Source organism: Mesitornis unicolor, unplaced genomic scaffold, assembly GCF_000695765.1.
Source record: "Mesitornis unicolor isolate BGI_N332 unplaced genomic scaffold, ASM69576v1 scaffold3037, whole genome shotgun sequence".
NCBI lineage: Eukaryota > Metazoa > Chordata > Aves > Mesitornithiformes > Mesitornithidae > Mesitornis > Mesitornis unicolor.
Genome location: NW_010195536.1, coordinates 61644 through 89464, shown reverse-complemented (window position 1 = coordinate 89464; position 27821 = coordinate 61644). Strand labels below are relative to the sequence as shown.

Here is a 27821-nt window from a genome sequence, read left to right as displayed (position 1 = left end):
AGCAGGAATCACTTGTGGGGACCCACCGGAGAGATTCTGCACCCACGTAAGTGTTTTCCTCCTTATTTGACATGTTATAACGATCTCTGCTTGTAGGTGGCCAGGGGCAGTGTCCTGCCGAGATGCCGTTATAGGGATAGTTGGGTTCAGGGTGGCAACAGTGGCCGCTGCCTTGAGCCCTCAATCTCCCCATCTGCAAAATGGGGACAAGGAATCCTGGCCATCCCTGTGCTGTGCCAACGAGGTGTCAGCCCTAGTGCAGGGATGGTGCTGGCACACTGAGAGGAGGGTGAGGAGGAGCTGGAGGGACTTAGCAAGTCCTGATCTGGGGTGGTAAGGTCTGGCATTTGGAAAAGCTCTGTCCTCAACGAGCACACAACCTGAGCTGCTCTGAGCACATCCCTCCACTTGCTAAAGTCCCGTCCCAAAAGGCAGCACTGGGGTTTATTCAGAGGTGGGTACATCCTCTCAGCATGAGTAAGAGCGAGGGCAGGGCGGTAGAAGCCAGCATGGCCCCAACACTCGGTCTGACAGCCACAAGTTTCACCAAAGTCCTCAGAAATGCAGCCCTCCCTCTCCTCCAGCCTCGACGTGAAAAGACTCTCTGGACAGGCTCTTGCCCTTGTAGTTAAAATCTTTAACTTATTTTCTCTTAAATATTAATCATCGCATTTCATTCTGTGCACCACAAAGCTCAGCAGGAGCATTTGATTTATAATTCACAAGGCTTTACGTTGTTAAAAGGAGTTCAGGGGTCAAAGCAAAGAGCAAAACAGCGTGGCTGTAACACCCCCTCCCCACTGTCCTCCAGGAAGGGTCCAAGCACACATTTAAGGAGCAGGGACCAAGCTAGTCCGTGCTGACAGGGCTTCTACTGGGGTGAGCCCTGGACAAGGAGTATACCAGTGCTGAGAGAGGGACTTCCCCTCCCTCTAAATCACTGGAAGAGGGGACAGGAGTCCAAATTTCTATTGCCAGCATTACAGAGACACCAATACCCCATGGCTCAGTTCCCCACCTGGAAAATGCATGTACTTGTAGAAAATACCCTGGGCTAAACCAGCTCAGGACATCTATTGAAAATCCAAGATAAAAATGCTGCTTTGATAACAGGAGATGCCAAACATCTATGACCATCAGAACATACAGCCACTATTTATTTATCCAGCTCTCCCCAGCCTAAGGGGTCTCATTAGTATCAGTGAAGATATGGTATTTTCACTAATTCCCAATAAGTAGCAGCTTTTCCTTTTAAAAGATCGTTTGAAAAGAAAGATTAAGTCAAAGGTTGCAAATAAAACAGTTAACTATTGATGGGTCAGCCTGGATTTCCATTTATCTGACCGGCTGCAGAAGGATTAAAGGGTGAACGACACCAGATTGCTTTCCACTACATTTGCTGCAGCCGTTTGCAAACGCTTTCTGGCTAAGGATGCTCCAGACTTCAGTTCCACTGACCTCCAAGGAAGCAAAAGACACAAACTGCAATCAGCTCTCAACATCTCTTGAGTCAGTCAATACTGAGCTAAAATCTTTCTATTCTGGGCACCAGCAGCATTTCCTTGTAGCGTACGCCTGCCATGTGCAGTAACACTTGCGAACACCGCGTACAGCCATGAATGAGAGTTTCACAAATGCAAAACATGGATTTGCCTTCCTGTCCCTGCCTCACCTTGGGGTGCATGCCTTGCAACCTCTCAAAACAGCAACCAGCACTCACGGCAACGTCCCTGAGAAATTCCCTCATGAAGAATCAAGCTAAAAACAGGAGTAATACATTGCTAGTGTTTGGGGTTTCTTAGATTTTTGGGGTGGGTTTATGAAATGCCACTGTGTTTCTGACCCTTATCCCCCATCTTGTACCAGCACTGTCCTCTCCAAAGGATTAAAGAGTTTTAGAAATGAAGCAGGTGAAGAGCAGCCCTGTGGGCTGGGAGGCCATCAAGGTAAATTTTCACGACCTCTGTCACAGGGAATGACACGTGGCCATTTACTGCTGAGCATCCCCTTATGGTCAGGAGAAAGTGGCATCAGCAAGAAATGGCCTTTCCATCGCTGGTGCTGGGTGGTGACTTGACACCTATTGACATGCAGAGGGAGGCAAGCGGAGCCTGCAGAGGATATGAGCCGAGTTCGGCTACCCCTGCGCAAAGGGAGCGCTGGATGGAAATCAATGTCACTGCCCACCGATTGTTACAAGCTCCCAGCCCCAGCCCTTGCTGTGAGAGGGGAGGGTTGGTGGCTTGCACAAACCCTGCACAGCTCCTTCCCTGTCAACCTGCTCCAATGCCTTTCGGTGTCCTGTTATCCTTTCCCTTCAGATTTTAATTATTTTTATGTAACAGGTGGGTTCTCGTAGGGGCACAGCTTTCCAGCAGAGAAGTTCTTATGGTGACTATATTGCTTTCTTAGGTGTCTTTCGAAACAGCGGGGTACTGTCCATGCAGTTAAACTAATGTTACTCAGAATTAAGCACAGCCTGGCAGGACGCCTGCACTGCTCAGATAACTGAAATCAGAATTGAAGACACACAAAGATCCCTCCGTGCTTGAGGGAGCTGGATGATGTCCCGGTGCGGGGCGTTGCTGCGGGCAGGCAGAGGAGGAGATCCCTGTGGAAAGCCAGGACCCCATAAGTCAGTGAGTGCTTCCTACGAGGCTGTACCGGTACCAAGGAGGCACCGCACAGCCCACAGCATCGCACGCTACGGCTGTGACAACTTTGAGGAGAGTTCTGCAAAAGGAGGCATCTGGGGGATGGCAGGAATTATTTGGAAAATTGTCTTTTCTGTTTTACAGAAATTCTGCTCACATCTGGCTGCTCCCTTCTGGTTGGGAAACATTTTGCTGCTTATTAAAGTCAGGGGGTTTGCTTTTTTCCACAGTTTCTGAACCTTTTCCTATTCAAATCAATGCCTTTCTGGCAGGGTCACCTGAAAAATGAATTGTACTTTCCCTTCTGGCAGGGCAGGGGGAGTGGCAGGAGCAGGAAGACAGATGGATAAGTGAATAAAAGCCTGAATGAATCTAAAAGCATGACCAAAGACTAACAGGGAACTGCTCTTTTAACCGTGGATGTTGAGGGGAGGGTGAAACTTCAGAGATCACATCCAGGGCATGGCACAGAGCGGCTGAATGCAGATTTCAAATGAGAGGGGTTTGCAGGGCAGGCACCACTGGGGAATGGCAAAGCTGCACGGGGCAGAGGGGAGCTGGGTGTTACTTCACCCTCCTGGGAAGGAGGAGGATGGTGCTGGCTGGGTGGTCCCAGACACTGAGATATTCTGAGGTGCTGAAGCACTTTGATACCAAGCAGGGACCTTTGTGAATTTTACTTTCAAGCATCGGTGTTTTGCACACAGGATTAAAAAAATTACAGGTTTTGTGGGCAATTCACACACGAAGCAGGGAGCAAGCAAACACCAAACCTCGGTCCCTGCTCCAAACAGGTTTGCAGCAAAAGAGGTTTCTAAATCATTCCAGTGAAAACAAGGCTGGGCACACAGGAGAGGTGTCTGGAGCAGACTGCAAGCCAGCAGCCGACACATCATGGTTTTATTGCTCCTTGACAACCTGGTGAGAGCTCCTTGCTCCTGGCCGGCAGCACAGAGCTCACCACAGGGATGGGAGCCCTTTATTCCTCCCCCCAGAGGTGTCGAGACAGTATTTCTTGTTGAGACAATGCTCTTTGATGTGGGGCCAAGCTCTTAGCCCATATTGATGGGTCAGGGGTATTTTTATTTGGTGTCAGCATTGTTTCATCAGCTAATAGAGCTTGTTGATTTTGGCATGGGTACATGAAAGGAGAAGGCTTTATTTATTCATTACACATTCAGCCAAATTTGATGTTTAGTTTAATTCCTAGCTAAACTTTTCTGAATGACATGTGGTTGTAAGGCTTATACTGAAGAGCTATTTCTCTCAGTAGACCAGGTGGTAAAACTGGAAAAAAACTTTTAGTGCAGAAACTCTTTTCCATACATTCTTAACCAATATCATATAACTCTACCCAACTTCATACTCCTGTTTAGGTGCAAACAAAGAATTGTAGGTTTGGGGACAATTAAAACTAAAATAAAAGTTTTTAAAGTAAGAAGTGAAATCAAGTTGCTTCAGAGATGCTCTTCCAAAAGCATCTTTAAAGATGCAGCAAACTCTGGTTAAGGATGGATTCATCACTTCTGGTAGCCCAAGCAGAGACACAACCCGCAGCCCTTCCCCAGCCCTTCCAGCCCAGGGTGGAAGGCATGAGAGGTCGTCAGCCTTGCGACCGCCCTGGTATTCAAGGGCAGCCTTTGGGCCAAGCGAGCCTGTATACAAGTCAAATGGAAAGACCTTTCCAAGAAAAGTGGATGTTCTCACTCGTCCTTGAATAAATCAGCACTGCCCAGTGTTGGTTGCAAACTCAACCTTGGCCTTATCAGAGGGCCTGGGACTCAGAGCTCCCTTTTGCCCTTCCTTATGGCATTGGGGACAATGACTTTGCCTTTATGCCAAAATTCAGCAGCACAAGAAATCCACTCTCCGCTGTCAAATTGCCCATGACATCTCGGTCAGGGTTGTGGGGACAGACAGCCACATCTTTCTTTTCACATCTGTAAACTGCTACCAGCCCCACTTCCACCTTGAACCCTCCAGTACATTAAATTAACACCTGGAAAACACTTCCCTTTCCTTTGAGGAGAGTCTGGAAAAGGCAACTGCTGCCGTTTCCATCTGGATGAAGGTTTTGCTCATCCACCCCTTGCACCCATCGCAACATCACTTTTGAGCATGGGAGAAATGGCTGGGGCCTTTAATTTTTTTTTAATTCCCACCCTTAATCACACCTCAGCATCAGGGCTGCTGCAGAGAGCACTATCTGAAGTTGAGATCAACGTCTCCTTGCCCTTGGGGCCAGCCCCTTGGATTGCATGTTATTAGCTGCACAGCAAATTACACCCTACTGCTCTCCCACCACAGAGGCTGCTCCAGAGTGCAGCGGGATCTTGGTGTTATAAAAGCAGAGGCTTTGCAGAAAATGAAAGAATACAATTCAACTTTAAATTAGAGACTGCTGAGCAAACAGGATTTCCCCTCAGTCCATAGCAATTTCCTTAAATGCCCAGTTCGGGATTCATCTTGTTGTAAAGCGGGCGGCTGCTCCCCTAACAAGGATCATTTCCACTTGCTGATGGAAAAGACACAGCGATAAAAATCAAGCTGTCAAGTAGATTTAATTGGTACAGTGAGCAGAAAGTTTATCCTCATCTTGAAAGAGATGGGAAAGAATAAACTGCTTTTAAGAAAAGCTTTGCTTTTCAAAGATGGGGAAAGCTGGAGAGAACTGAGTCTGAAGCCTTGCTGGGGAGCGTGGCCAGAGCTGGGAGAGCAGCTCTGACACTCGCTCCTACACAAGCTCCACATATTAGTTTTCCATAAGCAGCTTTTGAAGCCAAAATGATTCAAGGAAGTCCTTCCTATTTTTAAAAATTGTTTTTGTATTCTGTAGCATAGATACGATCTCCCATTAAACTTTAAAGGGAATTCACCCTACAGACTGTACTGCCTGAGTGGGAAGCAGTGCTCTCTTGCCACACTCTAGTTTCCCTCAGTGGAAATCCAGTGTTAACCTTAGGTGAGCCTGATTACAGTTTCAGACCCCAAACAACCTTTCTACTGTCAGGATTTTGAGGTGTGGGGCTTAGGTTGTCCCAGCCCCATGGCCCTGCCCATTGTCCTACGTGAGGGACAGCCCCATGGTTATGCTCTGGGGCAGCACGGTGATGAGCAAGCAATCCTGATAATCACAACAGGGACCATCCGAGCTTAGTACCTGATTCGCCCCATGGTTTTGGAGAAACCAAAATGGAAATATGCCCAAGCAGCACCAAAACCCCTGCACAGCGCAAGCACAAGCAACTCAGCAGGGTACAAAGCTTATGACAACACAGCAATGACAGGGGAGTCTCTGAGGTTAATGAATTCCTCCTCTCACCTCGATGGTGAGCTCCATCAAGTGTGAGCAACAGCAGCTCAGCGAGGCTTGGCTTCCAGAGTTATTATACACGCAGACCGTTGCAGACCTGCTTAGTGGGAGATCTCCACCGCGATGGTGTGAGCACCACTGCTGCTCCCCTCTCTAAGGTGCCGAGCGAGGCTTGGCTTCCAGAGTTATTATACACACAGACCTTTGCAGACCTGCTTAGTGGGAGATCTCCACCATGATGGTGTGAGCACCACTGCTGCTGCCCTCTCTAAGGTGCCCATCTCCCCGAGCACCCAGCCTGCGGTGCTCAATATGCCCTGGGCATTACTCGGGCAGTTACATTCAGTGCACAGGTTCTCGCGCAGGAAAACACTGAAGAGGCTTTTCCCACCATGGACGACACAGTGCTGTTCAGTGACCATTCAAGAGATGTCTATGGGCAGAAGCCAATGCTTGCAAAGCCCTGGCTAAGACCCACTGGCAAACAGCAGTTTGGGCTTTCAGCTTTTGCCCCAGGCAGATGTGGCATCCCTTGCAGCCTCAGATGCGTCCCAGGAGGTCCTCACAAGTACCCCATCTTTCAGGCAGGGTCATGGGGCCCTGCAGAGGGTGCACATTGCAGCACTGACCTTGCGCTCACCATGCTCAACTGCCCCAACCTGCGCTTGCTCCAGCATTTGGCACCAGCACCTCTGCACATCTGCTCTGCACTATGAGCTGGCAGGCTCAGGGAAACCTGTGACATTGGGCGCCGTGGGGGTTTCTCCATTTGTCACCTGTCCCCAAACAGGCTCTGGGCACAGGAGGTGACTGGCCAGGGCTGCTCATCCAGAAGGTCAGGCACGCAGCGGTGCGGAGCCACCAGGTTGGGTCTCATCCCAGCTGGTTCCCAGCCCTCCTGCTTGCTCACAGCTCTGCAGAAGCTCCCGTCCCTGGAGCAGCTCCACAACTCCAGCTCCAAAAAAGTCACATAGGAAGGCAAGCATCAGTGCAGTGATGGGTCACCCACCCATGAGCGGTGCCAGGCAGCTCCAGTGCCTGCATGCCCATAGCCCAGGACCAGCACCCGATCCAGCATGGGCAATGGGTTTCTGCTTCCCCAGAGCCGATCTCCACATGAATGCTGCCACCATCCTGTCCGGTCCTGCCCTCAAGACCTCCACATCCCTTTTTGATGGAATATCCCAAAGGGAGAACTCGCATGGATACAACTGTTTTTTCCTCCCAGCCAAAGAGTGCGAGTCCCCATGCCCTGGGTGAATCCCTAAAATTATTCCCTTAAATCAGAGCATAAAGCAGCCACATACTTTGCATACAACAGCAAAAGCAGAGCACTTGACACAGCAGACGCAGGAGCCCCAGTTGGAGGCCAGGGTGGGTGCAGGGGTATCCACCACCCAGCCACGCTCCCCCCAGAAAGGGTTTGCATCTCTCTTTGAGGACCACAGCAGAGCCACTGCTCCCTCCCCTTTCCCACCCCCAGCCTCTGCATCCTGCCCTCCCCCATTCAAACTATCAGGGCCTCTCTTACAGAATAAAATATTAATAGCAGCGTAGCAAGCTTCTCTGCAAAGGCTGCATGTATTGAGCTTACAAGGCGCACAAGCTTTTAGAGAGCAGGGCGCTTTTCCTACTTCCTAAGCATTTTCTTAGTCCTGAATCAATAAGGCACTCCGAGCCCAGCACAGGTCGCTGCTGTTGTGCTGCTGGTAGGGGCAGTGGACACAGAAACGTCTCTGTAGCAAGATGCAAGGGTTTAATAATCTGGCAGAGAAGGGATGGGGCAGGATCTGAGCAGCTTAATTTGTAGATGAGCTTCAGGGAAGTGCTCTGGGAAGAGCAAAGCTTGCGACTCTTGGGTACAGAAAGTCTGGGTTTGGAGACGAGCTAAAAAGCAGACGATGGGATTAAATGCCAGCGTCTTTGAACACATGCCCGTGGTTGCTGGCTGAGGGGTGTCTGGTTCATCAGCTTCTGCTCTCAGGCTTTGGGTCACTCCGTAATCCACAAACTCACCACAGGAGCAGTTGCAGAGGTGCAGCCCCAGCAGTGAGGGGGTTGTGGAGGTGAGGCCAGGGCGCCAAGAGGGCCAGGGTTAGAGCCGCTCACCGGGGGATTAGCAGGTCACAGAGAAAGAGCTTCTCAAAAATGATTCCCTGGGAGGCTGGGCCATGGGCAATGCGTGTGTGTCCAGCACAGATGAGATTATCTGCTTAGGAGTGGAATTTTCCAGGCGGCATTAACCCTTGTGTCGCCCACAAATCGGCTGTACATGTGTCAAGACAAGGTGCTGGGCAGCAGAGCTGACAGCAGATGCCGAGCTGCTGCCTGGCCATCCCTGGGCTTCGGAAATGGAAGTGGCGCCCTGAGGTCACCCTGCAAATGGTCCTGCGTGGAGAGGTCACCTATGGACAGGGCTGATTCCAGTCTGGAGGTTCAAATTCATCGTGTCGCCAGATTTTCTGACTGTTTCTGGCTTAGCCTGAGTGGGCGTAAAGGGATTTGTGTCTGCACGATTGCATTGGAAGGGTGGGCAGGTGGCTTGGGTCAGTCCCTGTGTGTGAAGGGCAACATCTCCCTCCAGATCCCCCCTTTGCAGAGAGGATGTTTCCTGCCTGGAAGTCAGCCTTCTGCAGAGGTTGTACCATCTACAGTGCAAAGATCAGACCCTTTTCATGGCGGTACTAAGCAGAGTATGGGGAGAGTTTCAGTTACAGTGTGGGGTGAGAGCTGAGATTTTCTTGACCCTCATGGTTCACCTTGAGCCTCATGTCGAGATGGGTGAAGGAGCCACTATACCCAGCTGCAAGTGCCTGGGGGAGCACGATCTCCAGAAAGGTGGAGACCTCGGTGAAACCTGGACCTGCTCCTGAAATCCCTCCCTGCCTCAGTTTCCCCACCTGGAGATAGGATGTTGCATTGCTATTGCACAACTCTGTCTGTCACTGTGACGTTTCTCCATGGCTGGTGGGGAGAAGGGCACAGTGCTGAGCTAGGATGAAATATGCACAAGATGCTTCTCGAATTCAGAAGCAGGCTGGAGGGGGAAGGGGAAGAGCAGCCGCGAGTATGGGTTGAATCTCTTCTCCAACAAAGAGATGGGCCCAAGGGAGCCCGAGAGCCTTGAACGAGCGGCGCGCTGCTCGGTGAATGAGTATCTGCTTCAGGCCAAAGGGAAAAGGCGAAAAGCAAAGCAAAATGTCTCACTAAGCGTGTCCTGGCGTGTGCTCGCTGAGAGCCGTGCTGCGAAGCCAGTGGTGCCGGTTTCTGCTGACTCACGCTCTCCTGAATCCCACACGCAGGCAAAGCGTGTCCCAACACCCGTGCTGAGGGGTGACCTTGCACTCGGACAACCTCTAATCCAGGAGGAAGGGGAAGGAAGCAGAAGAGCAATCAATCCCCCAAACCACGGCTAGGAGGGAGATGGAGGGAGTGACATTCGGCTGCGCCAGAATTAGCAGCAGATCTGTGAAGGGACCCCATTTCCACCCTATTAATAATTCATCCCAGCTCTGCCTTTACCTGCTCATAAACAGCAAACAGCTTGTTAGTGAGGATGGTTTTCTCCCCTTTTGCTGTCTCTGCCCTAATAAGAGCCATTGCGGATGGCTGGGGGGTGGGTGATGGTGAGAGAAGGGCACACAAGCAAGAAAACCACCCTACCAGCCCACCGTGGGCTTCCCATCCCATCACGTCCCATTGCATCCCAGCCCCAGAGCCTGCTGCCTCCCAGCCGGAGCTACCCTTGTCCTGCAGAGGTGAAGCTGCGAAACGACCCCTCGCCAAACCGTGGATGTTTTGCTAGAACCTGCCCACCCACACCAGCCATTTAAAAACATCTCTTTGGGTGGTTGGCACAAAGAAAGGAACAATGCCTGCATGGACAAGGGGCTTGCTGGAGCATCCCCGAGCAGCTCTTGGGCAGCAGCTGCACAGGCAGCCCCTGGGAAAAGCGCATCATTTACCATATGAGAGAGCTTCTGCATTTTCTAATATATAGATCTTCACCAAAGTGGTGTTTAAAACAAAAAAATAGGAGAAAACACATAATTTTGAAGAAAGCTATTAAGATTTCATTTTGAAAAGGCACCTTTAGCATTTGGAGAACCCTCAGCATCTTGGCCGTCAATGTGGAAGCGCTGGCCCTGTCAGGGTCCCCTCCCTGCACGCCAACAGGCATCCTAAATCGGTGCAGACAAAGCTGTGCCCGAGACATTTGTTGGTTCAAGTCATAGGGCATCAGGGAACGGGGTAATGAATGAATTAGTGCAAGAGGAGCATACCCTGGCCAGGCAGCTCCGCATGGGTGCCCCACAGTGCCCGACATCCACCGGGTATTGAGTGAGGAGGGCATAGACCTTCACCCAAGCCCATGAGGAAGTGTTTGGCTCAAGAGGAACCTCATGTTTCTCCTCGATTATCTCCGTGCTCCCAGCCATCTCTCCCGGTGCGTTATGCCACTTGCCAGCTGTTGGAAATCATCGCTGTAAATTAATTACGGTTGTTTCACCCCTCTGATCCCTCCCAGCCCATGAATAGAGTGAAAATTAATTGTCAGGGAGTATTTCCAGTTCTCTGGGAGTCCCATCCTGGCCACTGGCAGGTTATGGTTTATGCCCTGTAGCATGAGATTTAATTACCCACAAATGTTATTTTTGATCATAAAATCACCTTGTCTTTTCATAAATCCAGATAGAGCAGTTGACCTCTCAGGTCAGGAGCAGCAAGAGTGAAAATACCCCATAACGACATTAGGACAAGCCTACATTTTCTCCTGGGTAAATGCAATTTGGGAAAGAGCATCGTATCCCAGAGCGGTTATCGGAAGAAAAACCAAGGAGGATTCTCGAAATACGTATCGCGCAGTGTGGCCCTTGTTAAAAATTTTGGATGTAGAAAATAGATTTAATTCGGTATCGGTGGGGAGGATAAAGGTGGTTGTCATCGGGACTGGGTCGGGGACAGCATCTTCCCCTCTCAGTGGGTTACTTCCCAGTACTGAATCGTGGCACTGACAGGCACTGATGTGAACCCGCAGCCTGGCTGGGATGGGGACAGAGATCCCTGCAAAGCCTTGGCAGAGCCAAGGAAGTTGAAGCAGGGGATGCAGGTGAAGCAAAGCCCTGTGACTCAACCCCAGTGTGAATCAGGGGTACTCGACTGAGCATAAAGACGCAAGAAAGCAAGCACACCGAGTTGATTATTTCAGCTTTATCCTGCAGCCTCCTGAGCAAACATACAGAACTCAGTGCTGGACAGGGAAAGTGGGAGAAAATAAAACTCAGTGGGGAATGTGTGCCTGAGCACCCACAGCAGAGACAGGGATGGAGCGGGCTGGCCCCTGCTTCCCTCCATAGGTTGGAGACCCCTGTCACCCATGGCCATCGGTCCTCCCCATGACGGACAGGTTGTACAGGAAAGGGGATGCTGCAGGACACCCATGGTGTCACACAGCAGCCCACAATGGGGACGTTAGCAGGACAGGAAGGATCAGGTGCACACGGGGATTTTGCCGATGCAGTTGTTTTGCAGGATCTGGAGGAAATTTGATACCAACTTGAGGACTTTGTTGCTGTGTGGCACAACGTGGGGACTTTGTGAACCTCACCAGCTAACCTGATCTGCAGAAAATGAAAAGCAGGGTCCTGGGTGCCCTGCAAGGAGCAGAAGGACCTTGGGATGCACCCGATTGCTCCTTAAGCATCGTGGCTAGATGGAATGTGTGCTAAGGAGGGGATTGTCCCCTCCAAGGTGGAGATGGAGGTTCAGACCCAGGTTTCCTTGGCCACAAGTACTCCTGAGGAGGAGGAAAGAAGGTTTCTGTGCCATCACCTGCCCCACTGAAACTGCTCCAGCAACCACCTGACTCCCAGGCCAGCAAAATGCTGCTTCCGCACTGGGATGATTTTCCCCTGAATTACTTGTGCCGCTCAGCAAAACTGGATGAAAACCTACAGATAAGAGTGGCAGCACCATGCCAGCCCTCCTCACTCATGGCCCCTTCACCTCCCACAGCAGTGCCAGGCGCCAGTTGCTGCTAATGGCCCCACGAGGGCCAGGGGGACACAGCCTTTGGTGGGCACCAGACCTTCTCCTGTCTGCTCCAGGAGCCTGGTCTTTAGGCAGATCTCTCATTTCAGAGTCTGCAGGAAGATCCTCCTCATGTTAAGGGAGCCAGATCCAGCTCTTCAGGCTCTTTAGGCTGTGGAGGGGGAGCTCAATCAGCCCCCAGTCCCAACCATCACCAGTGCTTGCAGAAGAGCCTGGAGACACCCGAGGTCTGAGAGCTCCCTGGTTCGGTTTGAGAGCCAGTTCTTGGGATAAAAGCCCTCCACAGAAGAAAGGACCCAAGAGAAGCCCACACAGCAGCACAGAACTTTGTGCCAAAGTCTTTTACTTTGTGCAAAGCATTTTACTTTTTTCCTCCTTTGATAAAATTCTTCCTATAAAAAAGACAAGTACTTTCACCCTACCCTGCAACTAAAAAAAATACAAAATTTGGACTTCAAAAGCTAGTCCATGTTGATGAGACCTTGCCATTACTCTTATAGGAGACTGACTAATTAAAACCAAGTTGATCCCATGGAGATCATAGGTTTTAGCAGAAACCTTGGCTTAAACACCACAATTTCTTCAGGCAGAAGAGACCTCTGAAAGCAAAATGACTCCAGGGGAGGGTTCCCTGGCCAAGACACAATTAAACAAATCACAGTGGGTTACAAGAGCTGTGATGAGCTTCCTTGGCTGAACAGTACAAACTTTCACATCATCTACTTATTTTTCCTCTGCTCAAATCTTGGGTTTTTTTCCCCCCCCTTTAATATTATTATGATTTTGATTATTTTTATTCATTGTGCACTAGTGGTTGCAATCGCTTTCCAGCTTCCCTTTGGTATGGAGATCTCCTAAAAGCTGCAGTTTTATTTCTGTGCAGCTTTCACCATTCATAACAGATGTCTAGTTTGTTTAAAATATTCAACAGCTTAATGATTAATCAAGTAATTTCACCTACAAAAATATATAATTTTATGCTGTGCAGCTTAAAAATGGCATTATCTGCCAGGAAAAAAAAAAGCAAAACAACTTTGTGTGCTCATTAAGAGCCCTAGAAACCAGCTGGGCTTTGTAAAACCAGAGCCTTTTATTGTGGTTGTTTTCCCCCATTCCTTCCCTCCCTCCCCAGCAAGGTGGGCAGCAGCTTTGCTGCAGCATCCTGGATTTCTGTCATCCTGCCTTGTCACAGCGGTATCTTGTTTCTTAAGAAATCCTCCTCAAGAAGCAAGTCCCTGCTGTCACCTTCAGAAAGTCCCTTTTGCAGCATTTCTGCCCAGCACCAACCCCACACACTGAGAAGAGGCGAAACCCAAGAGCTGGGTCTGCAGTCATGGGGACACTTTCCCAGGCACGTCACTCCCCACCAGGACATTTGCACCGTGGAGGCACAATCTTGCTGTGATGACATTTGTCAGGACAACGTGTCCTCAACTAGGCTCTTGCCATTTACTCCCAAAGCAAGGTTGCGATGGTCCTTGGTGCACCCTCAAGAGATGCACAACCAGAAGAGCTGGAAACCTGCAACATCTCGTTGCCGTGAGGACACTCACGACTGATTTAATAGCGTGAGACTCAAAGTGAACTGGTTTATTTTAAGCTCGCCGAGACCAAGTTTGCCTGGCTAATGCATTCTGACTTTTAGATTGAAGACGTAAATATCTTGAGACTTTGGACAGATTCTTTGGAGGACACAAGCCTTGGAGGAGGAAACCAGATTCAAAAATAATACCTGGAATTGTTTCAACAGTGCTATAACTGATCTTACCAGGACCAACGGAGCAGCCAAAGTATGGCCATCTGTTTCCGCTCCCCACTGCCCTCCCAGCTGACTTCAAACCGCCCCACCACCAGAAAATGCATTGAGCATCCCATGGAGGAAGGACAATTCAATAAACCTAAAACCAAAAAGGAACACTTCATTTTAGCAGAGGAAGCCGTAGTGGTGTGAGTCACTCGGTGGCTTTTGAGGCTCTCCTCCACCTTTCAGCACTGTCACTTAGAGGTTATTTTTGCGTTTGCCCAGTTACAATTACGCAGCTCTCAAGCCGTGTGCTGCTCCAGAGCATCCAGGTGGTGACACCTTTGGGCTGAGCTTGTTTACAGGTTAGGATATACAGGACAAGCCCTGGGACGAGCATATGGGAGACAGGCAGAGTTTTGGCTCTGCTTCTTCCTGCTCATGACCTGCCAGGACCTGCCTGGCCAGCCCTGTTCCTCCAGACAGGACACCAGGAGGGGAAGTCACACTTGTCAGGCTCAGTTGTTTTCCCCTCCCTGCTCCTGAAAAACCTGTCCCACCTCCCACTCTGGCCACCCTTTACTGATCTGGGTATTGTTTTCTTATTTCGGTTTGGTCACAGAGTCCTTCCCCTGTGTAGTTTGGCCACTGCTGAAGGAAGCCTCCAAATAAAACCTTGATAGAAGCATCATCCCTAGCCTCAAAGATGAAGCTGGCCAGTGTGGCCACGCTAGGGACAGCTCTAGCAGCAAATACTCAGTGTAGATTCACCATACACCATCTCAAGGGTTTTGGCAGTCCCAGTGGCTGCTGCACCCAAGGAAAGGAATTCACATGGCAAGAGCACTTTTGCCAGAATGGCTCTGTGCACGCAGGCTCCTGCTCATACAGAGCTGCTCTGAGCAGCCAGGTGGGTTTTTTGGGGAGGTTTGTGCTGCCACCTCAAACCAGTTCCGCACCTGAGCCCACTGAGATGCTTCGCTGCTGCACCCTCCTTCAGCCATGAGGTGAAAACAGACCTCCAGGATGGTCTTTTCAGGACCATCCTATTAAGCCATCTGTATGACCACATTGGCAGCAGGACCATACTGCCACACAATATGTTGCCTCTGCACAGGAAACGTACTCGGAGCCCCCAGCGCTTCAGCTGATGAGGATTTTTCTTCCTTTTCCATCAGCCGCTGCTGTAAAGCAGCGCTGAGGCAACCACATCCCCCAGCAGGAAGCAGTGTCTCATTAGCAGAGGTAAACAATTCCTCTAAACGTGACAAGTCAGGAGAGCACATTAAATATGTCGATATCTTAGATTTTTCTAATAGCCGCCCCAGAACAGCGCGTTGCAGCAGGAGAGGACCCCCCGGCGCACCTTAGAATCTCCCCTTGCTCAGGGTATCTCCCCCTCTTTCAGAACAGGGAGCTGCGGGGCAGAGGTCCTCACCCATCGACCTGACGCACCTGAGCAAGCCTAAGCACTCTATTGATTTCCCTCTCTCAGCTGGTGCAGCTACAAGCAAGTGAAAAATAATGAAACAGTAGCCATTTGCTTTTACAACATCCATCGAAGCACCCGTTCAGTAGCCTTCCTGCACAGGGATAGGCACCGCACTGGAGCTCAGCAGCTCTGGCTCCAGCCTTTCCTCCCAGGACACACAGAGATAGCAAAAGCCACACGTTGCTCAAGTTCAGGCAGTAACAGGGGGAGCAAATCCCAGTACGGCACTGGTGGCTTTACTATCAGACAGGTGCATGTTATAGAATGGTTTAGGTTGAAAAAGACCTTTAAGATCATCGAGGCCGAGAGCAAGACAGTGTTGAAAACATCATGAGTTTTGCCCTGTTTTATCAACTGACTTCTGCTGTGCTCCCTGGCAGCACGCACACACACAAGCCATGCTTTATTTACAGGAGTCCCCTCTTCTCTCCAAGGCCACTGCCGCGTCCCCTGCAAAGGAGCCTGGTGCTCACGTACAGATCAGCTGCTCGCTATTTTGTTTTATCCCCGCTGCTGGCGGAGCAGCCTTCTGCCTTATTTACAGCTCGCTACTCACACACTGCTCAGAAGACAGAATTATTTATGTCCTCCGGAGCTTTTCTACGCTTCTCAGCGCTGTGGCCTCCACTCGCTCTGCAAACAGTTGCTCGTGTTCAGCGTGTCTCCGAGCTGCGGAGAGGCACCAAAGTCCTATTTTACAGACGCAGAGTAGAGGAGCTCTATGTAGTACCCAGGACTTTTGGTTACCCAACTGGAGGCAGCAAAGTCCAGATTTTCCAAAGCACCTCATGTTACACACCAGTTTCCACATTCACAGCCCCACTCCCCCACTTTGCACCTGAGAGCATCCATTCATACAAGCCAGATTCCCTCTGTTTTGCCCAGAACCCTAAAAGCAGTTCACAAGCACTCACACTCCAACAGTTTCACAGGTCAAAGCATGCCCATGGTGCAGGATCACTCCCCAGTGCCACAGACACAGAAGCAGCCTCTTCCCATGCTTCCCCATGCTCACAGCGAGGCTTCCTAGCTCTGGAACACAATCAACCTGCCCAGACCACAGCCCTGCACCTCATTTTTGTGGGTACCAGCATCAGCCCCCAGCACTGCCTCAGTGCTGCAGGAGGTCCCTGAGGCCAGGCAGGAGCATGCTGCTCCCCACGCACTGCACCTTTCCACAGGCTCCCAACTGCACACAAAATATTCACATATCAAACCACGAAAACCAGCGCAGCCTTACCTTGCAGTCTGCTGTACTCGAGAGAGCCAGAGCTCACACCCCAGCAAGCTCCTTGCCTCCAGCTCTGAGCAGCTCCAGCTGCTTTATCACCTCCTCCTCCTCTGCCAGGTGGCTCTGCCTCCCTGATAAGGGTCCCACTGCAGCAGAGCCCACTGTCCTACCAGTCCCTCTCCCTTCCCAGTCCTCTGGATTTTGAGTCTAAAAGGGAGGTAAAGTGACAGCAAAGAGATGCTTCATAGGCAAAAAAAGAGTTTCAGAGTTTTTTTATGGATGGTATCTATTACAACACAGCCCCACGTCATCCCCAAGGCAGATCTGACCCATGTGCTCCTGGAGACAGGGGTTGCAGAGCAAGAGAGACCCTGGCTTGTACTGATGAGCTTTAACACACAAATGCTTCAGCAATAAACCCATTGGCAGGGTTAATGCTGATGTCCACCTCCAAAACTTCAACATTTGGTGTGTGACCTTGATGATACGTCCTTAGTGCAGGTCAGCACATGTGGATGTGTGCATGTGTCCCTGCAGAACGTGTGAGCTTGGCCATGTACTGTCACTTGTGGGTAAAATGGGATGGCTGGGCCTTTTCTGCCATTGCCCAGTCCTGGAAGCAATGAGTGACATAGCAGCAGACATCGTCCCGTTCCTTTCATAGGATCACCATAGGATGGTTCGGGTTGGAAGGGACCTTAAAGATCATCTAGTTCCAACCCCAGTGCCATGGGGTTCTTCCCAATCCCCTGTCAGCTCAGCCTCTGGTTTGCTTGGGAAGGTTGAACCTAGAAGTCACCAGCAGTGCTCATCACATTAGGCTGAGTGGGTGCACCCTGAACATACCCGCTTCTTCTTGTCCCCGAGGCCAGGGTGCTGTCCTGGGGACAGCAGAGACACTGGGAGCACAGATCTGCTCTCTCCACTATAACATCCAGCCCGGTCCCAGCTCAGAGCTGAGGAAATTGAGGTTCTCTCCTCCAGCTGTGCTCAGAGACACTGGAGGGATAGTGTCCCCCCAGACCCTTTAGCATCAGGAGCTGTGAGAGGCCTGGATGTGCTTTGGGGATTTTAGCTGTTCAGTTCAAGGGAGCAGGGCTGAACACAGCTTTCTGAAGGCTTGTAACTCGGCCAAGCTTAAGCAAAGTTTCTCAGAGACCATCTCAGGGAAAGGGCTTTCTATGAAAATTGCCCCCGTGCCAAATTGAAAGGCCCTTTCCCAAAGGACCTTTCAAAGGAAACAGCTCAGCCATTCTTATAGCAAAGGCAAAGCCATGAATCTTTGCCTTGAATTCATGCTCAGAAACAGCGTCATCCAGAGCCAGGCCCCTGGCATATTCTGGTTCAGCCCAGCAGTTAACATTTGACACAAGCAGCCAAAATCAGGGCCCCGTAACAGTGCAAGCTCGGCTGCATGCCCACAATGATGCCCAGGAGTTGCCTTCTTCTCTGGTGACCGTTGTTGTTGTTCCAGGAGAACCCGTACCTGTGCAGTGATGAGTGCGATGCCTCCAACCCAGACCTGGCCCACCCGCCTAAACTCATGTTCGACAGCGAGGACGAGGGGCTGGCCACATACTGGCAGAGTGTGACGTGGCGCCGGTACCCGGAGCCGCTGCTGGCCAACATCACACTGTCCTGGAACAAGAGCATCGAGTTGACGGATGACATCGTGATAACCTTCGAGTACGGCCGACCCACCATCATGATGCTGGAGAAGTCGCTGGACAATGGGAGGACTTGGCACCCGTACCAATATTACGCAGATGACTGCATGGAGGCCTTCAGCATGCCAGCACGGAGGGTCCGGGACCTCTCCACCACCAGTGCCAACAGGGTCCTCTGCACGGAGGAATATTCCCGCTGGGCGGGCTCCAAAAAAGAGAAGACCGTCCGGTTCGAGGTGAGGGACCGCTTTGCCATCTTTGCTGGCCCTGAGCTCAAGAACATGGACAACTTGTACACGCGGCTGGAGAGCGCCAAAGGACTCAAGGACTTCTTCACCGTGACTGACCTGCGGATGAGACTGCTGAGACCGGCTCTGGGGGGCACCTACGTGCAGAGGGAGAACTTGTACAAGTACTTCTATGCCGTCTCCAACATTGAAGTCACCGGCAGGTAAAGGCTGCTGTATTTCTTTGGGCATCTCTTCTCGGTGGGATGAGAAGAGGGTTACTGCTAGAAAACTTAAAACATCAGTGTTTCTGTTGACCGATAAGATTATCAGTGTTTCTCCTTCCCTTTCTCCTCAGGCAAGGCAGAATTGGTAATAAAACAGATGTGTCCTTGCAGGGAACATCTGGGGCACCTCCAAGGCTGTGTCCTCCTGGAGCCGGCACAGGGGGAGCTGGGACATGGCTTGGATGGAAGGTCAGGGTCTGAGTTCCCTCTGATACCTCTGCCCAAAAATCTCAGGGGTGATGCTAGTGGATCTGGGGGGGATGAGTAATGAGGCTCAACCCCACTGAACTCCAGCTCGCTGCCTGTACGAGCAGGATGGGCTATCCTGAGTCAGCCCTGCACCCTATGAGCAGCTCCAGCTCCAGCTCCAGCAGACCAAGTTTGGGGTGAGGGTAACCCCCTGACAGCTCTGGGGCAGGGGAAGGCAGGAGGGGTTTGTTTCTCCTGGTTTCTGTTTTTCATTTCTCTGTACAATGCCATATGTTATGTTATGACATCAACCGAAAAAGCAAAGTAAGGTGGAAAAATGCCGAGATGGCTGATTTCCCATCCAGCTCATGGATTCAGCTTGTGCGCGACTTACAGGCGAGAAGGGAAAAAGCTCCCCATCACCCACCCCGTGCTAACAAGAATCACCACAGCGACAGAGGAGCCGTTTGTGTCGCTTCCAAACCACTCGCTACTGAGACTTTGCAAGCACAAATGTTTCGCAGGTGCCACCGAGGCTGGCTTTGAACGGGCTCCAAGGGGAAGGAAGCTGCAGCGAGGGATGGGAGAGCTCTTTGCTCCCAGGGTGGGAAGGCAGGAGGCAGCAGTGAGGGCAGCAGCAGGCAGGGGCGGCCTGGCCTCCTCTCTGGGATGGGCAGCCACGGCTTTCGGCTTGGTGGCAGCGTGTCAGGGCGGCCACTGTCCCAATCGCTCGGGGAGGAGGTTTCGGTGCAATGTGCTTCTGTATAAATCCATACAGAGAGACACTGTACACCTGCCCTTAGGAAGTTTTGCCAGGTGTATTAAATATCCACGGTCCTCAAACAGCTCAGCATGGGGCAAAATAGCAACGAGAGTGAAAGGAAAGCTGGCAAAGGCCAGTGTGTTGCCATCCCCTCCACTCCAACCACAGCCAGTTCTGTCCCCACTACATCTGCCACGACCCGAGCTGCCCGCAGGGACACTTCGTGTTACCGACAGCGGGGTGAATTCCCAGACAAAGCCCATGCTGACTGGGGAGGCTGGCAGGAACGGCTGAAGCTGGTGTGTCTGTTCGGGCTGGATCGACTCGGGCTGGAACAGAGACACAGAGTTTTCAGATCAGAAAGTGGTAAATTAGGATTAAATGTTTGATGCCTTTGTGCAATGACCTCCAAGCACAGAGATGACTGTGCAGATAACCAAGGACTTGTTACTGCACCTGCAGCGCCTTGAGGATACTTGGTGCTTTCAGATACATGTTAAAATACTCTCGGTGTCCCACAGATGCCTTCCTCCCCAGAGCCCGTTACCTTTTCTGCCTTCCTTGTGCAGGGTATGTCACTTTGGTGCTTTTGACGCTGGTGGGATTCTCCACAAACCAGCACCTTGCAAGTTGTCAGCTGTCTTCTTCCCCACCACCAGTCCCCCACCATGTTTTGAACTCACTGGCCAAATTTAATACCATTTAATAGCAGCATTAAGAGATGTTTCATTTCATTAAGCATGTTTCAAGAGATAAAATCCCCACAAACTTGGTGACGAGGCAACTAGAGCAGAGGAGTAAAGCCCCTTCAAACACCCCAGAAGGTGGGTGGGCACAAACTCTATGAGACATCCAAGAATCCACAGCTGCCTGCACCCTGAGGACAGTGCTGGTGAGGGACGGTCAGGCTGCACATGCCCCGTGGAAGCTGCAATGCTGCTTTTTTGCTGGGCCCAGAGCAAGATGGGTTCGGGTTTGTTGGCAATTCCTGGCATGCTGCCCCCGTGGACGCCTGCCCACGGCTGCTGCAGAGCATCAGATCCCGCTCGCCTCCACTGCCCTCTTGGCTCTGCTCACCGTGAGCTGCCTGACAGGGACTCTGATGCTGAGAGGACTTTTCCTTGTCCAGGGACAAAGAAAACTCTGAAATCTGCTTTTTCTGCCCCAAACTCCAAGTTCTGAGGTACAGCAAGACCCAGCTTTGCACTGCTCCAGCTGTCCCTGCTTGCTGAGGCAGTCCCCAGGAGAGGGGAACACTCATCCTGGGAAGACATCAATGCCTGTCCTGGGCTGGCTCTTACAGCTCCGATGGGCACAGAGCAAGGCAGGACAATGGGCTGAGGAGCTGTGGATAAGCGGTGTGTAAGGTAGAGAAGCTTCATGTGATTTAACTCTGCTCCTGTGATTATTCCAGTCCCAGCAAGCAGGTTTTTTTGCTGGAAAGCAATCTAATTTCAGCTGTAAGCACAGCCAGTTACAGTGTAGGGACGAAAACCAAATTAAATCTTGTGTATGGCTCAACAAGAGGTGGGTTACTGAGAGGATGAAAGGAGAAATCAATGTGAGCCTGCACAGGGAAAGGGGGAGGCAGGGCTGGAGATGGGCTGTGCCTCTTCTAGGACATGGGAATGACCACGTTCAAGGAACAGGAGGAAAGTGCCTGGATAAAGTGTGGGGGTGTGCCAGGGAGTCACTACAGGGGTCATGAAAATGAGAGAGAAGATGTTATGAAGAAATGAGGGCTCAAAGGCAAAAAGCAGCCAGAAAATCCCAGCCAGAGAGCAGAATAGTGGTGATTTAGATGTGAGCAGGAGGCTGGAGGAGCAATGTCTGGCCATGGTGTGCGCCACTGGAGGAGCGGTGTGTGGCATTGCCTGCGCCCCTGTGTGTCTCCAGGATTTTGGCAGGTGACTGGCAGCACCCGCAGGGCAGTGAGATCCATGGCAGCTCATTGCCAGTTGATGTTCATGGTCAAGGGAAGAGCAAAATGCTTCACCTTTAAAGCAGACCGTGAGCCTGGGAGGTTTCTCATGCCACAGCCTTTGCTGGTGGGTTCAGAGAGGTTTCTTGAAACTCCTGGACCATGTGCTCCCAGGCCCCCATCCAGGCGCATCCCATTCTTCCCCCTCTGCTTCCCACCAGGGAAAACCCCTCACTGCAATCTCCCAGAGCTTTTTGGAAAAGCAGAAGGAGACAGAACAAAAGTCATAAGGAGGAGGGGAAGGAGTTTGCTCAGGTGTGGTCAAGATTTTGCCAGGATCTCCAGAGGGTCTGGTGAATCCCAAGGGTCTCCTCCCTTCGTGGGTGTTGGTGCAACGGGCTGGTGCTTCAGGGCCTCAGCCTGGTTCATCTGTGTCCTCTCTTCCCACACCCTCAGCCAGGTCCATTTCTCCGTTCATTGCTGACAAGTTTATTTTTACTCTCTTTCTTCTTCTTGGTATTTTTTCTTTTCTTTTTCTTTTTTTTTCTTCCATCCTGTCCCTATTGATCTGCAGAGTAACTGGAGATGCAGAGGAGTCAAGACAGGAATAGACACAAGCAAGCCCTTGGCCTGTGCACTTGTGTGTGTGCCAGGCAGAGTGGGGAAGGGAAGCGGAAAGACTTTTCCCCACAGATCTCTATTCACTGCTTCGTTTTTCTCCTCGGTGCAGCAATGAGCTCGGTTGTCTTCTCGAGAATGGGTGAATGAGCTTTTCCTGGCTGCCAGGGCTGACGGCCGGCGCGATGAAAGCCACCGGTTCTCTTTCCATTACACACAGTGTCTCTTTGGAGTAATTTTTTCCCCTTCATAACATCAGTCACCGCAGTGCTCAGCAGGGCACGCTCCATCATGGAGACATTAATAAGCCGTAATTGAAGTTAATGTGCCATGGCCAGGACATGTGGATCCAGTTAGGAGAAATCAGATTGAGCAGAAGTGAATCAATTTTAGGCTGATTATTAAGATTTCTCTCCTTCATCCTCCCCTGCCCCAGTGCATGCTCTGTCTGTCTGTCCATCCTGGTTTCCTTGGCGTCTCTTTTGCTCACATAAAAGTATTGAAAAGAAAGGCCCTCTGTGCTCCCCTGCTTGGGTCTCCACCTTCCCCTTGTGTGGTTCTTGGTGCCATGGGCGGCCACTCTCTGGGAGGCTTTGCTCTCCATGTTGGAGTGATGAGTTTGCACCAGCTGAGCAGAACAAATTCACCCAGCCCATTATCCTGGTGCTAACAGCCAGGACTAGGCAGTCCAGACCTGGAGGATCAAGGCTATCTCCCAGCACACCTACTCCAATAAATCAGGCTGGTGAATCATCAGTGGTACCCGCATGCAGGGGATGATACTAATTTCTGCCTTCGTGGTAGCTCAAGGTGCAGTGATGCTTGATGCTGTTAAAGATGGAGCAGTTCCTGCTCAGCCTGGAGGCTGCCTCCTGCAGGCCAGAATGACAGCAGCTCAGCACATTTTCCCTGCAGTTGTAGCTCAGCTTGAACCAGGGATGCCAGCACAAAGCACACCCCCACTCCCCCAGGCTACTTTGCCCTGCTTGGACATTCCTCCTCCTGGCTCTGTTGATGAAGATGTTGGAGAGCCTCCAGCCAATCTTGTCTTCTCCAACAAAGCAGTTTCTAAAAGAGATGAAAGAAACAGGTTTAGTCCTGAACAGTCTCTTGTTGAGGGTCTCAGATTTTGTGTAATGACTGGTGCCCCTGTTGAGAACCTTTACCCAAGGAGCAGGGTGGGACCTGCTGGCTGGGACAGGCAGGGGCTTGAGGTAAAGGATCTGCGAAAGTGAGGGCTTCCCCAGCTGAGTTTATGTGGCCCCAGTGCCAGAGCATCACCCCCAAAACAGCCATAGGCTCACCCCAACATCCCCCAGGAACCAATCCAATACCCCTGCAGCCCGCAGTCAGCCTTTGCCCATGCTCAGCAGCTTTGGGAAGACTGTGACAACCAGGACGAGCACTGCCTGTGCCTGGCCCCACTCCTTCCCCTGCAGCTCCTGGCAGTCAGACTCCGGGTCCCAGGAGGTAACAGCATCCTCGTGTCAAGGACGGCCAAGTCTGTGCCGCGCTCCTTGGCTCGTCCCCGCCTCTGTGCTGGGCAGCCCCGATGGCTGAATTTCCCTGGCATTCCTCCAGGCTGAAATGAGCTTGAGTTCAAGCAAAATCTTGCTCCTGGTCATAAAGTTAAATTAAGTTAATGCGCAGCAACTGTTTGCTTGGCTTTCCTTGAGTCTCGCAAAGGTTTTTCCTCCCACTGCAGCAAGATGGAGGGGAAACTTGCTGAGCGGGAGGGAGGGAGTTAGTGAGAAACCCGGAGAGCTCCTCCTTCCCCAGATGCTCATGACACTTTGTCAATAGCCGGAGACAGATGCCCAAGGTCCTATTACCTGCTCCTGGCTTTGGTTTGTGAAGGTTTTTATTTCCCCTCCGATTTTGTTGCCGCGTTGTGTCCGGCCCTGAGCGGATAATAGAATTTCATCGATAGACTGAGAAGGTGATGTATGTTAAAGCACTTAATATAAAGAGACTTCTACAGGAGCCCAAATTCAATTTGGCCAATGAACTCAATTGCCGGCATTATTGCATTCCAGGAGAAAGACCAAGAGCATTTATACACATTACTCTGCAAATATTTATGTTCACGTATCTGTGTGATGTCCTCTTCACCCTTCCTCCCTTCTGTTGCCTGACCCCCTAATGGGGAAGTTTGGGTTTGTGTTTGCTTTTTAAGACAGCTTTGAATGTAAATAATGTTCCACCAGTCAGCAGGATCTTGACAGCTGGTGAGTGTCAACTTATTTAAAATAAATAGCCGCTCGAATGGGAACAGCCAGCTATCGTGCTCTCCACTTGAGCATCTTTTAAATTGTCTCCTCTTTGTAACCCAAACCTCAAATCATTTCGAAGGGCAGCGAGGAGGGTTCCTGCCCGCCGGGAGGACTCATCTGTCCCTACCACACAACCAAAAGTGAAAACCCACAAGAAAAACCAAAACACTCATAACATGTCCCTCTGATGAAACCCAGGGGTGTTTTTCAGTTTTTTGGCTCTGCAAAAAGCAGTGAAGCCCAGAAGCCTCACTCCCTGGTTCAAGCAGAAAGAAACAATGCGATAAAATGGCTTTTCCTTCCCCTTCAGCCCCTGCATCACAGGCTCAGTTACGCTCTCAGCCCTGCTCCTGGGATGAATGAGCCACAGTCACCTTCTTCAGCCCTTTCAGCCCTGCTCCAGTCACTGGCAATAGCCAAACTCTGCTGGAGCGATCCCCCAGCAAGACAGATCTTAATATAACTGCTTTCTACAAAGGGACAGTGCTTCTTCCGTGGCCCTGCCATTAGAAGCTATTTTTACCTGCTTCCGCGCGCACAGATGGGCCAGAAACAATCCAAGCTCAGCACCCGTTATGCTTTGCCCGAAAGGTTCGCTCCCTGCTTTTGCTGAGCTGCCAAAACACTTGCAAAGGAGCAGGTTAAAAGTGGGTAAGTCATGGCCAGGCAGCTGCTGGAGCGTGCTGCGAGCGACGGCTGGGGATGACAATAGAGAGATGGAGAAGAGTTATTCATGTTTCCCCGAGAGCCAAGATCAGTTGAAACATCGTTTTCCTCAGGGACGGAGAGGAAAGAGCTCCCTTCAAACACATCGTCCCATGAGACTCATTAAAGGCTCATCAATTACAGCGAGAGCAAACAATTCAGGGGAAAGCTATCATAAGCCTTGCTTTGGCTGGCAGTCATTAGCAGCTCTCCACTGTGCGCTGCTGCTCCCAAACGCCAGCAGAAAGGGAGCAGGGGGGCACCACTGCCAGGCCGATGGTGGGGGAAAGCGGGAGCCCAGTGGTCCAGGAGTCAGCAAGAGGGGACCAGGCCTCCACAGCATCTCTGGAGCCATGCGGCCATGCAGTAGCACCCTCATGGTAAGCACGGGGTGGAGATGAAGCACAGGCTGGGCTGCAAGGAGACTCGGAGGGGAGGTGGTTGCCTGCTGTAGTGAACTTCTGTTGCCCAATGTCCTCATCCAGGCTGTTTTTTAAGGAGCTTGGGGCAATGCAGGAGAGATGCTCTCTGCCTTTCTCTGCTCTGCAAATGTGGTTGTGGACAGAAAAGAGGTTATAAAACACATAAGGCTCCTTGGAAGGAAAGCAAAGGGCTGGGGTGGCTTTTAATAATTATTTCAAAAGTCATTATTAATGAAAGCCCAGGGACAGTGGCTGCTTTCCCACGCCCAGCACGGCTCCTGCAGGTTTTCAGCACTTACCCCCCGCCTGCACCCCCTTCCTAAGCCCGCATACCAGCCTCTCCTTCCCTTGGACCCGGGCTTGGCACCAAATGCTTCCCCAACCGCTTGCTGCTGTGACCTCCAGGATGCTGACTTGGAGAAACGCAGGGATGGCAAACTGTTCTTTATGGCTGGGGGGAAAAGAAAAAAAAAAGACACTTTCCTGTAAACTTTCCTTGGCGGCTCCAAGCTCCGTGATGTTTGCCAGTGGAGGCATTGGCAGCACTAGCCCACACTGCACCACTCTGAGGGCAGGCAGCAGCCGAACGACCTGCACTAAAATAAACTCATAAATACCTTGTCGTGCAAACAGTAACACCTTGGGCCGCACATTGCTGCGGCCACTTCCCTGGGAATGGTGTGAGCCATCTCTGTCTAATGCAAAAATGCAGTTGTGTGCATCTACTGACAGCCCAGCACAAGACTTGGGTGTCCCGGGGCCATGGGGGGTGCCTGTGGTTGCTGCTGGGGCTGCTCTCCATGTCCCACCATGGCTGCACCCTATGTGGGCTCTGAATACTCACCGAGAAACAGCATTGTCACTGCTGGCCTTGACCCATGAGCTAGAGAGGAGAAATGCTCCCAACTCTTGGGATCAGCTCCGGAGCCAAGGAGACCATATTGCAACCAGCACTTTGCTGGAGTGGCTGCAGGACTGGAGCAGGGCCATCGCTGCCTTCTGCAGGACACGGCGCAGGTGTCTGCCCACTGCTGCTATTTAAGCCTCATTGCTAAGTAGCTCCTAACCTTTCCCTTCATCTTCTCTTGCCTGCGATGGCTGGCCGCCCAAGGAAGACGAGTGAAGGCAAGCAGGACGAGCAGCTCCCACCCAGGGGACTGGGCTAATGTCATTAACTCCAGTCTTCACCAGCTGGATCTTGGCTGGGGAAAGATGCTGTGCACAGACCATTGGCAAGTGCACGTCCTTGGGCTGCAGGCCCAGAGGAGGAGGCAGAGAAGCCTGAAGAAGGGGTTAAAGCCAAGACACTAAGCACGAGCAGCAGGGAGGCCCGGATGCAGAAACCTTCACATAAAATGGAGCTGGCAATCAGGGCTGACTGAAGGCGCTCAGCTGTTCGCTATTAAATAATGCAGCCTGATTGATTAGGCTGAAAAGTGCTGTGTTGCGGGGTCAGCTGGCTGGGGTTATAGGTCTCTGCTTAGATTGATGATCCTCAAAGGTCGAATTCAGAAAGCAATTCCCCAGTAAATTGATCCTTTGGATAACAAAACTTTTGCACAGTGGCAAGGGGCCGAACAGTAAGAAATGTAAGTGACCCAGGCACAGGCAGGCAGGGTGACTGGCTGCCTCTGCTTTCTCTTTATTTAGTTTTCCTTGTTTACACTGATTGGGAAGTGAGAGTCTTATCTGGGAAGAGCAGTGTCCCACCACCCCTACACACAGTGGCTGGGGGACGTCCATGAGCACTCACCCAGTCCTCATCCCATTGCCAGGGGAGTGTGCAGGTCCCTTTGCAGGGGAAGGAGGTGGTGGGGGGGCTGTCTTCCTTGCACCCCTTCCCCTGAGGCTCTTAAATTCCCCCTCCGCTGGCTCCCATCCACTGCCACCAGCAGTAGGAGAGAGGCAGCTCCCAGAGGCTGTTGCTCTGATTCAGGCTGGGCCCAGAGTGGCAGTGGTGAGGCTCTGACCTGCTTTAACCTGCTATCCTGCCTGCTTTCCTCCCGTCTGCTTATTCTGAAGTGAGAGAAGGAGGCTGCGCTGGGTGGATGCTGAATAATTCAGAGGCAGGCTCCGCAGGACCCCAGAGCTGGGCATCATCTCTGCCAAAGGGCTGGGATGGCTCAGCCAAAATCCTTCCTCACCAGAGGCAGAGGGGACACAGAGCGGCTGAAACACAGCATCCCTCGGGTGTCAGTACTGGCCAAAGCCGCTTCTTTGCCCTGGACACTCAGATTCACGGCTTGGTCCCCGAGGACTGATGCTCC

General features: G+C 51.4%; 1 protein-coding gene across 1 annotated transcript in view; it reads left to right on the top strand.

The window, feature by feature from the left end:
• NTNG2 (netrin G2) overlaps positions 1 to 27821 on the top strand; it is a 44133-nt gene that overhangs the window by 183 nt on the left and 16129 nt on the right. Inside the window, 2 exon segments of the mRNA XM_010188142.1 lie at positions 1 to 46; positions 17957 to 18600. The exon segment at positions 1 to 46 is cut by the window's left edge and continues 14 nt beyond it. Coding sequence (XP_010186444.1) covers positions 1 to 46; positions 17957 to 18600 — 690 coding nt within the window.